The 14,828-nt window shown below is 38.8% G+C and overlaps 1 protein-coding gene across 1 annotated transcript in view; it reads left to right on the top strand.

The window, feature by feature from the left end:
* Window positions 1–14,828, top strand: part of LOC140235297 (ryanodine receptor 2-like) — a 171,708-nt gene that overhangs the window by 46,677 nt on the left and 110,203 nt on the right. Inside the window, exon 3 of the mRNA XM_072315328.1 lies at window positions 10,569–10,667. Within this exon, the coding sequence (XP_072171429.1) occupies window positions 10,569–10,667 (99 nt within the window). The remainder of the gene's footprint in view (window positions 1–10,568; window positions 10,668–14,828) is intronic.

The raw sequence follows: 14,828 nt of genomic DNA, 5'->3' as shown, positions 1-14,828 counted from the left end.
ATCGACTTAAGCGATTATTCGACATATGCGATGTCGACTTAGGCGAGTTTAACTGTATTGAGAAATGGTGATGAATGTTTATTAAAAATTTTGTTAAAGAGTATGCAGTATTCTCATAATTCTTTGATGAATTTTGATGTATCTGTGGATATACTAGTTCATGTAAAAGATGAATAAATGACAAAATGTTACTTTCGTTGTTGTGGGGGGTGCAGGAGTGTGGTTGGGACACCATTTTGGAAATCATCCTGATTTGCACATTTTTCTACATTCAGAATAGAAAAAACTAGCCTCATACTGCATTATACACTATATATTATGCCTTTTTAGATAAAGAATGAATGCGTTCCAGAGGGAGCTCTTTTTTGCAGTGGGAAAAGTAGCAATAAGAGGTATCATTGGGTAGAAGAAGTTCATTAATATTCTGTGGAAAAAAAGGGTAAACAGACATTCATGAAGATTTTCTCAGATCTTGGCATAATCTTCAAAAAATCAGGCTTCTTCATGTGTACATGATTGTTCCAAAGACTCAGCTGCATGTTGAGCTAAGATCCTCCCTAGGCGTGTGTTCCTATTTCCCAGGGCTATGCTTACCCTGTTTTCTGTTCACACAGTTTTTTTTTAAATGTTATATGAAGAAGCCAAACTCAGTGACAGTATAAGTGTATAAGAAGATTTTGGTCTGTGTGGTGATATTAGATAGCCCTGTATTTGCTGCTTAGAAGCTAGTAGAAAGAGAAATGAGGTAATTTTTTTTTAATGGCAGAAGTAGGAAATTGTGTGATTAGCAGTTTCTTGAGTGTTAGAATTCACTGAAGGAAAAACAAATTACAGCAATAAATAATAGAGCTAGTGATTATCAGACATGTAGTATTTTCTGTTTGAATGGACAGCTTTACACTTCTGGTTGGAATTTTTTTAAGAAACAAAGTGTTACTTGGAACTCAAACAGTGCACAATTGTGTTTCTGTACATGTACAGTGCTCTTAAAAAAAACCCAACACACACATAAAAAACCCCTCCAGATATCTAAAGCAAAAACAGTTATTATGCACCAGACATGGGATTGTACAAGGTGCACATGTAATTCATAGTACATAAATATTCATCATGGGCCAAATGGCTGACCGTGATTGAGAATTTCTCGTGAGAACAGCTGCAATTTTTATATATTTTTATATCAACCTGCAATTTTATTGCAGGTTATGAAAATAGTACCAGATTGCAAATTACTCAAGTTAAGGGAAAGGGACAGGATAACCATGGGCCAGAAATAATTGTGGGCTGGGAAAGTCCTGTGAAAAAAAGAAGAAAGAAAGATATCAATGATCTTCCATAGAGGGAGGTGTGTTGTCATCTACATGTAATTGCTGACCTTAGCAGCGCCAAGTTGATGAAACTGTCATATTCATGTGCTGTGAATACAAGTCCCACTGGTTTGCCATGTCGTTTCATATCTGTAGAAGAGAGTAACAAGCAAACGTAAAATCTCTAACTCAGATTTTGGTACTGTGAGCTTTCTATCCCGCTTTTTCTCTATGAAGTTCAACCTAGAAAAGGATGCACTTTTTACAGTACAGTAGAATGGACCTGTTTCATTAACTGCATGCTAGGGTATCATATGTTCTTTTCAGTGGGTTTCTGCATGCTAGAAATGCACTCGGAGGGCTTCCTGTAACTTGAGCAGATTATATTTTGGACACGGCTTCATATTTCGGGATCCCTCAGCAAGCTGCCTTTCCATCATCTGTGAGTATTGTATGCTCACCATGCACCATGGCAAGGCAGGAAATATTTGCAAGATCCGCAGAAAATGGGATTTTTAGTGATACGATGAGTGCAGGGGAGATTTTCATGGGATAAAGAGATGGCCATATATCACTGGTATGGAAACTGCTTGACTTAAAAGTGGTATGCATTCTTGTATCCATATGTTTTCTGTATGGTAGGTAATGGCAAGTTAGAAGTGTGGAAATGACTGGTCCACTAGATCAATTGTTAAAACTGCATCCGCTCTGATGTGAGGGAAACAAATCAACAAACTTTACTTCTGATGAGTGACTGATGAGAAGAAAAAAATATCTGTGGAATTTGGTATAAGTGACATGAAGGACAGTATGTTAGCACTGAACAATGTACAGCTATTAAACCCACTCATATCCGTGGCAACAGGTACACAATGTCATATGCTATGACATGCAGACACAAATCAGCGATAAAAAACAAAGGCAGGAGTTTTAAAATTTGGGCAAGTGCATCATTGGAACAAATCTTTGTTCATTGATCCACACAAAAATAAACCTTTTCAAATAGCAGTACATATCAAGTTACGATACCTACATGTATGACAGGCCATTTCAGAGAAAGAGACAGCACTGCTTAGTTGCGACACATTGTGACACTAATAGGGATGAACACATTTTTTCCCCCTTTTGTTTCCATCCTTCCTTATGCTCTTTGTCACTCACCTGTCCACAAACACATAATGGGATGCACGTGGAGAAGGTGACTCTGTATTGCACTGAAGGGGTGGTACAAGTGCGTGAGTAGAAGCTGACGACGCTGGATATGGCCACCAGCACTATGTCTTATACTGCGTAACGGCAAATGTTCAGACTACAACTGGCAGAATCTATCTACGATTGGTTAGTTTGTAAGGAAATAAAAACGTGATTATTACAAAAGATTTACTTACTATGTCTAGACATCAAGCATGGACAATGGAATTGTTTCAGCCAAAATTTGTCCCGATAAAGTGGTACATTGTTCCAATTATACACTGGAAACGACCTATTAAATATTTGTTACATCAGATTTTGTTGCTCTTATATGGGGTTCCCACTAAAGCAGTTCCTGATTATCAGGCAAGTACTGTACTCACATTAGGAAATGCAACCATCACAGCAACAGCTTTTCAACTTCAAGGATCTCCAGTTGTTGCCATGGCAAATTGCAGTTTATATTTAATAGATCCTATCATGTGGCTTTCTCATTCAGGTAAATTACAATTGACTGATATAACAGCGATAAGTTGGATGTAGGAAGTATCAAGCATTCAATTATCGCGAAATCTTTGATGTATTAATGAAATCAGAGAATTACGATTACAGAAGAGTATGCTGGTGTACTGATGCATTAAAATCTGACTACCTTTGCTGCTAGCAAGCCCATTTTCTTTTCTGTAGATTTTGATGCTTGAATAGGGTTAGCAAGTATTGTTGTCATGTCTGGCAAGCCTTCTCATTGTCTTATATATTGAGGTATGCATAAAATTTGGATGTGGTAGTTTTTGCGTCTATTGAGATCAAAGGTTGCTGTAATTCTGTTGAACCCCTAGTGAACTTGCACGAACGCTCTGCACTCTGCATTTCTGGAATCCTTAATGCATGTTGTCACTCTCTTGTGAGGGGTTAGACATTCTTGAATAATGGCGTAATCATCCCCAGATGGGCTCTGTTACGGTTGCACTGGTAGCCGGATGTTGCATTACCATATACCTGTGTGTATCACAGCTCTATCCAGAGTGCCTGTGGCTTAGTAGGGAAAATGCCAACTCGTACATAGATGCAAATTTGCCTGCACCTTAATGTCTACAGGATCTTTTTTTTTTTTCCCCGGGGGGGGGGGGGGGGGGGGGGGGGGATGGGGAGTGCATACTTGTTCATGAGGACTTACAGGCCCGAATTCATGAAGGTGGTACAAATGAAACCATGGTTTAAACCATTGACAAAAACCATGGAGCGCCAAGTATGGCACGGAATGTTTCGTTGCGAAATTGGTCATTTCGTCGACAAAATGACCGTTTCGTTAACGAAATTATCATTTCGTGGACGAAATGTTCATTTAGGTACAAAATGTTGTCATTTCATCGACGAAATGACTGATTTCGTAATGAAATATTTCATGCGACATTTGGCGCTCCATGGTTTTTGTCCATGGTTTAAACCATGGTTTCATTTGTACCACCTTCGTGAATTCGGGCCACAGTGTCTAAAATTGGATATTTGTCAAAAGTTGTTTGATTGAGAAGGATTTGTTGACACCTCAGCTAAGGACTGAACAACTGTGATTTGATGTCCCTGTAAATGTGAAATATGAAACTGTTCTGCTGTTTCTCCAACTATCAGTAAAAACATAGTAGCATAAAGTCAAGCAGATCAAATAGATATCATACAGACATGTGCCTGGTCTGTATAGTAGATGTAGTTGAGGACTAACACTTGTGCAAGATATCTTCGTTTTCTTCATTCTGTCAACAGCAAGGGAAAACGCTACTGGGGAAAATACTTCTCATATGCAGAGTTGTTCAGAGGAGAACTTTGAATTTATATACCTGTACCTTACTTGTAATTTGCTTCTTATGTCTTTTAATGATTAATTGTGAAAGTCCTTTGTACATGCTTAAAAGTTATTCTGTATGAAAAAAAATGGCAAAACTAAGATAGGCAATGTGAACAAACATGGTAACTGATTTGAAGAGTCTGTAAGGAGATGCTTAAGATGTGATCAAAAAGTGTAAAGAGTGCAACTTAATACATTTCATAGCTGGTTTGATGAACTTGATTGCATGTGCATCATGTAATAAAATTGATTTTAAGCTTTTGTCCCATTTCTCAAACAAGACCTAATTATTAGTAAGACTTAGTGCATGTATTTCATGTAAGTTATAGACTCATAACTAGGATGATTTTTAGGATTTGTGTACAGCAAGTTTTTGAGAAATCATTCATAAGCTGTAATGACTTATTATTATTTTTTTTAATAGCATCCCCTTTCTAGTCAAGTCATGCCCTGTTTGTACGAATACAATGAGAGAGAGAGGGAAAGATGGGGGGAGGGGGAGGGGGGAGGGGGGAGGGGGAAGCATGTCTCTATGAGTTGTTGTATACCAAGGCGTCTGCAGTGTGAACCGTTGTCAGGCTTATATCTGGAAACATCTTTCAGTAGGCCAGCTAATCTGGTGAAATGTTGATTTGTACATTGCACAAGTCGAGTCTGGCATGTGCGGCCCCATAACCCAATCTTGTGCCCGCATTCTTCAAACTGTACTCGAGTCTGGTCATTTTGGCAAAACATAATGCCTGGTGCTGGCTCTGTGCTAGGCTATTTGACTGCCTGGTATATGTGGTCAAGTACCTTTTCTTTCCAGAGGAAGGGGTTGGGGGTTAGTGAATTAGACATGAAAAGTGTGAAGGTCTCTCTTGCCTATATATGGAGATCTCCACTCACCACCACCCAGGTCTTATTTCTCTCTCCTTCTCCTCCTCTCCCCCATCACTCTTTCATGACTGCCAAACACTCTACCCTACACATACCCCTCCTGTGGTGACGATGGGCAACCCATGTGGATTTCCACGGAAGCGTTAGAAGGGCTCTCACTGCCAGCCCCAGAGTCTTTTTGGTTGTTGGTTTGTGTTTGTGGTCTTCCCTCAGTCGTCGGCCTCGTTCCAATTTAGACTGTCACTTTTCCTCACATCCCCAGTCTGGTTGATGTGTATGATGTCATCACCTCAGACTGGCATGTTAACGCCATCGTGGCACTGTTGTATGCATTGTGCAAGCCAATAATGACAACCTCAATTAGCTACATTGCAACATGCTGATCCTGTGTGTGATTACTCCTCAGAAAACATGAAATGATCATAAGAACGGAAGAGATCATTGCAATGTTGGTGCAGTAGATTAGAATATTTGATGAGTAATAATGTCACTGGGAAGGTGTGTGTTTATGCCTTGAAACAGATAAACAGCTGGGATTATATATACATATATACATATATATTTTTTTTTTTTTTTTGGGTGGGGGTGGGATGAGCACTTTAGTAGCCTCTCAGTATTTTATTTCTTTCTGTCATATTTGCAGATAGATATCAAATAACAATCTCCATTGTATAATGTCTGTACAGGGGATAGAGCAGTTTTGGATGTTGTCATTCCCTTCAAACATTTTGTATTTTGTAGTGTTACACTGGTGTGGAATAAAATTTGAAAGTCTGTGTGTAAACTAATGTGCAGGGATACCATTTTGGAAAAGACTCAGATACTGAATATTGCTGTCGACCTGAGACGAATATGATTAGTGAAATATTTAGCGTGACATTTAATTAAGTCGAGTGCATCACAGCAGTAAATTTGTGGGGATCGTGTTAGAAACTCTCAGGTATTCATTCTCTTACATCCACTAAGTGATATTTGTTTTGTAGACGTAATAGTAAGAAGAGCACTAAAAATGGAAGCAAGCATCTGTGCAGGGGATTTTTTTTTTTCTAGTAAAAGGAGAGAAGCAGTGAATATCAAAATTGGCATGCATGCTCCTGTGTTTTGCCATCTAAAGATTAAGTTGTCTGGGAGTTAAAAGGATGGTATTCTTACTGCACAAAGCCACTTACGGATGATTTTAAATGTATGAATCCCACATACCTTTAAGGCATATTTCTGAAACTAGCCCTGTAATGAAGATTGACAATCGTAACATGCTCGTCTGAACCCATTACTGTCATATTAAGGCAAGAATCACAAGAAATTGTAGAAGTATAAGAAAATCTCTTTCTCTTTTTCTTACAATACTCTTTTAAATGGGTCAGTAAGGCATTTATGACATATAGTCATTTTGGAGCCAAATGTTAGGGTGATTTTTTTTTTTGTTGTTGAAAATTAGATCTGACTAAATTAGGTACCTCAGAGGAAGAAACCAAAACAAAGTTAACAAATTAATTTGGAATGGGTCATCATTTGATGCAAGAATGAAGTTATTTTTTAGTCAAGATCTAGCTTGTCCTGTTCTGCAGATGAGGATATCTGGTGGTAGGATGAAGATAACACCTAATATAATATGACATAATTCAGCCGAGTTGTCTGCTGCCATACCAGGCTGTAAGTTCCAGAATCAACTCCATGAGTCGTGCTCTTCATGTTCTGTTGTAATGTAACTTTTTGGCAAAGTAATGATTTGTGCATTCACAATCATGCAGCATGCATTTAGGATGAAAGCCTTGTGGTGCCTCTGTGTGTTTTGAAAAACCGTTAAAAGAGCTTCAACAATGGTGCCTGACGTGACTTGTATTAAGAGGGTAAAATTTTTCTTTGTTCTGACTAATGAACCACAAAATACTTGTCTCCTTGTCATGTCATGAAACGATGGCTGTGGAAACAAAAATGTTGCTGATGTGATAATGAGATGCAGGTTGTGCAGAATTAATGTAGACGACACAGGGTAAATTCATTTCTGTATCATTATGAGGGAACTTAAAAAGATAGACGAAGCATATTGTGTTTTAGATAAGACACATTGCGTTGCTCACATACCAGAGTATTTGCGTCAAGCTTAAATAAAACAGTAAAATCAATTCATTGACTGTCATCTCTACATAGCTGCCTGTACATTACTTTGAATATGACGGAAACTTTGAGGAAACTCAAAGAATACTTTCTTTTTTCATCTTGGAATGACAATTTTGATTTGATATACCCTAAAATGCATTGGAAAATAGGTTGTTTTTTTTTTGTTTTTTAGAGAGAGAGAGAGAGAGAGTGAAGCAATAGGAATAAATAAGGATAAATGAGAAGTATCAGTAAGCGAGGAATAATACATTTGTCGTTTAAAAGAAGTCAAAAAAGACTAACTGTTCTATAAACACACGTGTCCTATTCTTTCCCCCAATTATTTTTGTCTACATGTTAAAAAATGGTACCAGAATATATAATTTGGCATATTCAAAAAGAGAAAGTTTCAGATGGACAGGACTGTTGGAAATAGAGAAATAAACAAACGTATGGAGGGTTATTGAAAGATGATTTGGGAGAGAGAACGGGAGAGGAGAGAGGAGCAATATTAAAGAGATATTAAAATCAAGTTTCTGCATCAAGTTGCTGAGCTATTCTACTCCTCTATCTGCCCTCAGGCTTCTATTAAATTGAGGCATTGTTGAGCTCCATATTTTTTTTTTTTTTTTTTGAAATCATATTATGGGCCGAATGGAAAACAATCTCCCTGAAACCAAAGTCAAGCAGAGACTTGATATTACAGTCTACAGGGAGCCATGCAGCAAAATTTTCCAGTATACTTAAAATGGGAGGATTACAGAATTGTCAATCAGCACAATATCATATGAAGGTCAGTGAGAACAAGAACTTGGTGCTACGTCTGTGATGGCATGTTCATAGATATCCTGCAAAGATTTTTTAAAAAATCCTTTTTAGAATCCCTCAATATCCTAAAAGCTAAATGTATCCTTTTAACGCAATTCTTGGTTTTGCCAGTATGCAAAACATTGTTGTAGAACCCTGTTACAGATGCACTGTGAGACAGCTCGATAGCATTGTCGCTTCTGTTTTTTCTAGCCTGCGTCTTCATCCACATACAATGCAATGCAATCAATGCGAGCATTTTGTTCATTACTACTCTTGTCCTCATTTTGAATTTGACATAAAAAGAGTTGACATGTTTTCAGTTTGATGGATTTGCAAGCCATTTAAGTCATGGGTCGTCACTGCAATGTGCTGGTCACATAATGATAAGCAAAGAAGTCTTCTAAAACACCCTGTGATAAAAGGCATGACCTGGGTGAAATTTCTATTAAGATCCACTATGCGGGCAGCCTCCCCCAACTCATCCTGTTCACAGGGCTCAATAACACTGTACCAGCGCATTTCAGCTGCTTTCACAACCAGTGATATGTTAGCGTTTTTAATTGGAATTCCCCTTTCAGCCAAAAATGCTTCCAGCTGAGGGACTGTCATTTCCCCAAAGTTCCGAGATGAGTGTTCCATCTTCGCAAGTTACAAATAAAGTGGTTGAAACTAAAGAGAAAGACGATAATGGCTGATGAAGCAAAGGCTAAAGTTAACGCTACACATAACATAGATATGTTTTGTGCGTTACATTCAACATATCTGCTTGATAGTGCCAGATTCATAGCTTTGCATAGGGCTAGTACTTACAGTTGTTTGCTATGTGATATGTGTATATTTTTCTTGTGTGTACATATGCTGCTTTAATGCTGGTCAGGCAAGCAAGATGCACAGCCCAGACCAGATTCAACTTTCCCACTGAGCCATCCCACAATGTATCGAAACAGGACTGGCCAAGAGGCTCTTGCAGGCGGTGCCCCAAATTATATAGTGTATCGTATTTAATTAGATTCCAAAATCCTTTTTTTTTTTTTGTCTACATGCAATGTTTTTTAATTTGAATGCTTGTCTGATGAAAACTTGTGTTTTGAAGCATGGTGTAAAATGTCTGTTAGTCTAGACAAACAGCTGTCCGTAAGATGAAATGTGCGTAACTAACAGTTGTGTTACATGAGTCATGCGATTGTGAGCATGCCCTAATGTAATGATGACTAGCTGGAAGCTGGATGTGTGGGAGGTAACACAATCTTCATGAGGAAATTGAATATAGTTGCCCCTTCTTTGATGGGATGCATAAAGCTTGGATGGTATGTGAATTATCTTGCCTATAGCTGGTAGCTCTTCCATGCAAAACATGTGACGCAGTGACATGACACAACTTTATACAATGGACTAGATGACCAATGCTTCAGATTTACAAATATGTTTCTGTCATATTTGTAATATATACAATATCTTAATCTAGAGTATAAGTATTATGTGTGTGTGTGAGTGTGTGTGTGTGTGTGTGTGTGTGTTTGTGTGTGTTTGCTTGTATTGTAGTGCTAGGTGACTGGAAATTAATTTCTTCCTCTCTTTCAACCCACTGTTATAGAAAAGACTGGATTTGTTTTACAGAAATTGGCTGTTGTGTTTGCCAAGACTTGTGCAGATCAACTGAGAATTTAGGGCTGTGATGATGCATGTGTATTATGCAATACCCTTTTTAGGGCAGCATGCATATCAGTTAGAGATACCCTATGAAATAATTTCTTTTTAAAGACAATGTATCAAAGTAGTTGAAGGTAAAAAAGGAAGTTAGCATACAAATATCAACGTTCCATTTAATGTTATGCTGTAATGTATACATTTGAGATGTCATGTGGCATACCTCAGCTGATGGAGAGAAAAATGACCTTCATGATTTCATTGCGGCATTCTTTGATCCTGATGTTGGCTGAATGAACTCATTTGGTCATTCATGTGGTCAGCATTGCCCTCTGTTAATGTCAGCTAGAACTTAAGAATGAAGTTGAAATCAGAGTGTTAGCTGCATTTTCTCTTCTCTCTTTCACGTCATGAAATGTGCATATATAATGCATGTGTCAATTTTGTGGGATTTGATATTAAAGAGAAATCTGCATTCAAATTTTAAAGCTTTAGGAATGTCATAAAATCCACTTTTTTTTCATAGAGATAAGTTCAAGCCCATGACAGCCCCTTCTTACATGATTTGTACTAGCTTATCAAATTTCTGTCTGTAATGCTTAATTGTCACTTTAGTACATTGTGCACCTTGAGCGAGTGAATGTTTTCCAGATTACACATGAAAATTGTCAAAAGTAGCTAGAAATTGTGTCGAGAAGTGGATATGCTTCTTTGATATCACTAGGTTGATTTGATGGTAACTCCCATGTAGAAGGAATGTGACATTCTTCTTTTTATTCACTCTATTGCAGAGGATACCACCAGATCTGTCAGTATGTGTGTTTGTACTGACGCAAGCCTTGTCTGTGAGGGCGCTTCAAGAGATGGTGATCACGGATCAGATCGACCAGGTAAGAGCTTGGCTGAGTTAGAGATAACCGCGAGGAGTGCCAGAGTGTTTGTGTGTGTGTGCTTTCAGAATTATCCCTATTGCATACAACTATGAAAATTCAAACAACATTGGTGCTATTCAATTTCCGTAACAATGTATTCACAATGCTGTGCCAGTGATGGGCATTATGAGCTCTATTAGAGCGTACACGAAAAACATGAAACACTTTCTCTATCTTCAATCTACCATAGTTTTTTCAGATTTTCTTGGCAATAATTGCTACCTGTGGGAACATTGAAATATCAAGTTATTACTCTCAAAATGTATATTGTGAAGTGACAATGTTGTAGTCCTGATAAAAAGGGAAAAAATAGATACAATTATTGCATTTACTCTCTGCCCATGCCTGCTGCACAGGAAAAAATTTGACCCCACTTGGCATCTGCACCTGGGTGCATATCATCAGCAAGATCACCCCATTCATTCGCTCGTAATATACGTCCAACATACGTACCCAACTACTTGTAAAATGATTTCATTTATATGAGATAGGGAGTATAGTATAGGGTAGAGGGCCTGAATGTGAATAAGAAGGCATGTGTGCATAGGAAGATGTACAGTGTATGCAGCTACAAAGAGTAAAGGCCGTGTCACACCAGCCTTGCGTGCGACTTCCGAAGAACATTTTTGCTATCCGGAGGTCCCCGCAGATGACCCGCACATGACAGTACCTAGCATGTATCTCAAAAGTAATTACCCGGAGGTGCGCACGCTGGCTCTATTTACCCGCTGCCAAAAAAGGCCCTGTCACACCAGCTAAGCGGGCTTATTGCGTATGGGGATTTTTCAGCACGCAGAATAATTTCTGCGGCCGGACAAGGTTTAGGGCGAGTTTCGCGTGGGTATTACATGATAAACGCGTGATACCTAAGTCCTTCTTGCGTGTATTCCGTAGAACTGCATGTTAGGCGCGTGGGTGTCACGTGATAGCTTCGTGATAGCTTCTTTTATGTCAGTTACGGGCGATATACGGGCTCTGCGAAGTACCTGCGCCACAACTGCGTGTTATCTGCGTACTAGTCGCCTGCGAGGTGAGTGCTAGCCTGAACAATAGGCTGGTTCGAGTGGATGGGCAAACAATCATTTGTCAACTAGCTTTCAAGAAGTGAAGATGCCCCGTAGACGGAAAGTGCACAAGGGCAGAGAACGTCCAGTGGAACAGAGAACAGCCACAAAGCCCGGAAGATTCACAGCAAATGCACCAAATTGCTGCTGAAGTCCATTCGGCGGATGAAGTCCTGTCCGAAAGGGACCAGGTAGTCCTCGACGCCACAGAGGACAAAGAAGAGAATGAGTCCAACACGTCACACAAAATATGCTCTTAGAATGCCCGCAAATGGCACGCACTCCCTTCACATAGGCATAGATCAGCGGGCAAATTACCTACTTCAAGTGGGTCAAATGCCTGTGAATTGCGGCGGCTACGGCCCTCCTACGGGTGTTCTGCGTGGAACTCTTCGGGCAGTCCTCGCGACTCATCCGGAAATAGTTTTGGTCATGCTCAAAACTTTGCTGCGGGAAAATTGGACTAGCGTGCGCACCTTCGGGCAACTAAGGACGAGAGAAGTGCTAGGTACTGTCAAGTTCGGGCCAACTGCGGAGAGCTCCGGGTAGCAAATTTGTTTCCCCGCAAGTCAAGACGCAAAACTTCCCCAGATACGGTATGACAAGGCCTTGAGCATGCTCAAAACTTGTGCCGGAAGAGTCACGGGATTTGCCCGTAGAGGTACGCGCAGAACACAAGTAGGAAACCCTTACCGGTAGCACCTCACAGGCAACTCCAAAGCAGGTACTTCGCAATCCCCGTAAGTCGCTCGTAACAGAAAATGGATCGGTTTCAAAGCTCTCACGCGAGTCACACAGAATGCACGCAAGTAGAAGCTAAGTAGCACGCGTCTAGTAAGTAAGAAACAAGTGCGAAAATTGCAAACATTCTTGTCCGCCCGCGGAAAATCTTCTACGTGCTTTAAACTACCTCCTCGCCACAAGCCCGCGTAGCTTGCCCGGACAGATGTGACACCGCCTTTAGACAAAACCATTTAATTTGATGACTCTTTAAATATGAAATATTTGTTGTCTCATTGCAGTGTAATCCAGACAGTCAAGGACAATTCAATTATATCATAAAGCCATAGAACTTATGTATTTACATTCAGATATGAATGTCTTTGTAGACAAAATCTTCAAGACTCAATTTGATTCGCTGTTTCTGTGTGGTTGGTTATGTCTTCATGCTTTTATACATTTTGTATCAGTGTTCTGAAATGATTAATCAGAAAGTCGTGAATTCTTCGAAATTCTGCCAGTCAACCACCTTTGCATTAATGCTTTGTCTGTCCTTTAATGCTGAAATTGGAAAGCTTGAAGATATTTTGTTAGGAACCCTGGATTTGATAAATGTGTTGTTCCATTGTTGCTGAATGTAATGCAGAGCAGCTTCATGCAGAACTGTTATCAGTTATTTTTGGTCAGTAACTTGTTGCATTGAAGTCTTTTGCTACTCAATTTGATGAGAAAAGTGTAAATTAATGATTGTGAAACTTGATCCATGAAGAGAAATATGAAAGCTATTGTGTATTTTATAAACCTTCAAAACTCCCAAAGATGTGTGTCAGCCCTAAATGAAAAGGAGAATAAATCTATATTCTGTCAGTACAGAGAAGCAAAATTGACAGATCAGGAAAACTCTAATGTAAAAGAGATATATATCTGAGAAGACATCCATGTTGTAACTTGTTTTGATGTTGTAATCTTATCTTAACCAGAGGTCTAGTATGCGCCTTGAAGTAGTAGTGCTGGTCACATGACTGTACCATTTTCTTGTATGACTCTCAGCAGTCATGTGCTTTAAATATTGTATATTTCAAACTCTCTGCAAGTACATTTCGTAATTGAAATTGGTTGTGGTCCATCAATAATTACTCATAAATCATCTCATAACAAGTAAAGAAATATGATTATTTGCACACACTGTCATGTCTATGGCCATAATAGTCATTACCTGATCAAGACAACCATTTAAAGGTCCCCATAGGTAACTTGTTGGTGTTGTTTAGTTCTCATGCTCCACAATGTTTGAGATGCTATCGTCAACCATTCAGAACAATTAAGTCTTAAAGTTGGTCTCAAAACTAAGCTTCATCTCTAATAGTCTGAATTGTCATTTGGCTCCATTAATCTGCATCCAAGTGGGATTGTAGATCTATAAGTATTGACTGTTATGAATATGTTGTTGCATTATCCGGCTGCAAAGAATTTTTGCGACCATGGCATTTCTTCATGGGTAAAATGGAGTGATATTGCATGTATACACAGGAGATTTAACAACAATATTTTTTTTTCCATCAATGACATGTTAGAAATGAAATGAGGAAGTCAGATAGATAGAATGACATATGGGTATGTGACATGGAAATATGCATGGTCACAGACTGATAAATCAAATTCTGACAGCGGAAATCTGAATGTCTGCCTTTAACCTAGACATTCGTATTGACAGGGCAAACGGAGTGTAACTCGAGAGTGATGGACAAATGAAAATTGTCGCACCACAAAATGTGTTTTTCCCCTGTGCAATACCTGGGCACGTTTCATCACATTCTGCCTGCCAAACTCAATTTCTTGTGCAGATAATGTGAAATAGTCAGACTGTTCCATTTGTTTTGTTTTTTTCTTCCGTGCTTTTTACCTCAGGAGTTCCAGGGCTTAGTCTCACGACTCTGTCTTACGTTGGTTCAGTGCACTTGATACTGACATCTCCATCTCTGTCAATTTTATTCTCTTGCCTAAAGGGAAAATCCACCTATAGATGATCAAAGTGACTTTGATAGAACAGAATAAAAAGAAAAAATGAAAATGGCATCAATAAGTTATCAATAGTGCGAGGTAAATCAGAAGATTTGGGAATGTAAATAGAAAAACAAATGTGTTCACTCATGTGTAAAGTTTCCCTTTTTATTAACCTACCAGGGTGATAGCCAATTAAATCGCATGTAACATGGTATATAAACCATCAATATTTAGCCTTAATATTCAATGAGAAATATGAGCTTGAAAAATTGTTTACTTTCTTTCCTTTATTTTTTATTTTTTTTTGCTGAATGTTTATCCATGGTTTCAG

This window comes from Diadema setosum, chromosome 1, assembly GCF_964275005.1.
Source record: "Diadema setosum chromosome 1, eeDiaSeto1, whole genome shotgun sequence".
NCBI classification, from domain to species: domain Eukaryota; kingdom Metazoa; phylum Echinodermata; class Echinoidea; order Diadematoida; family Diadematidae; genus Diadema; species Diadema setosum.
This window is presented reverse-complemented; position numbering and strand designations above follow the sequence as displayed.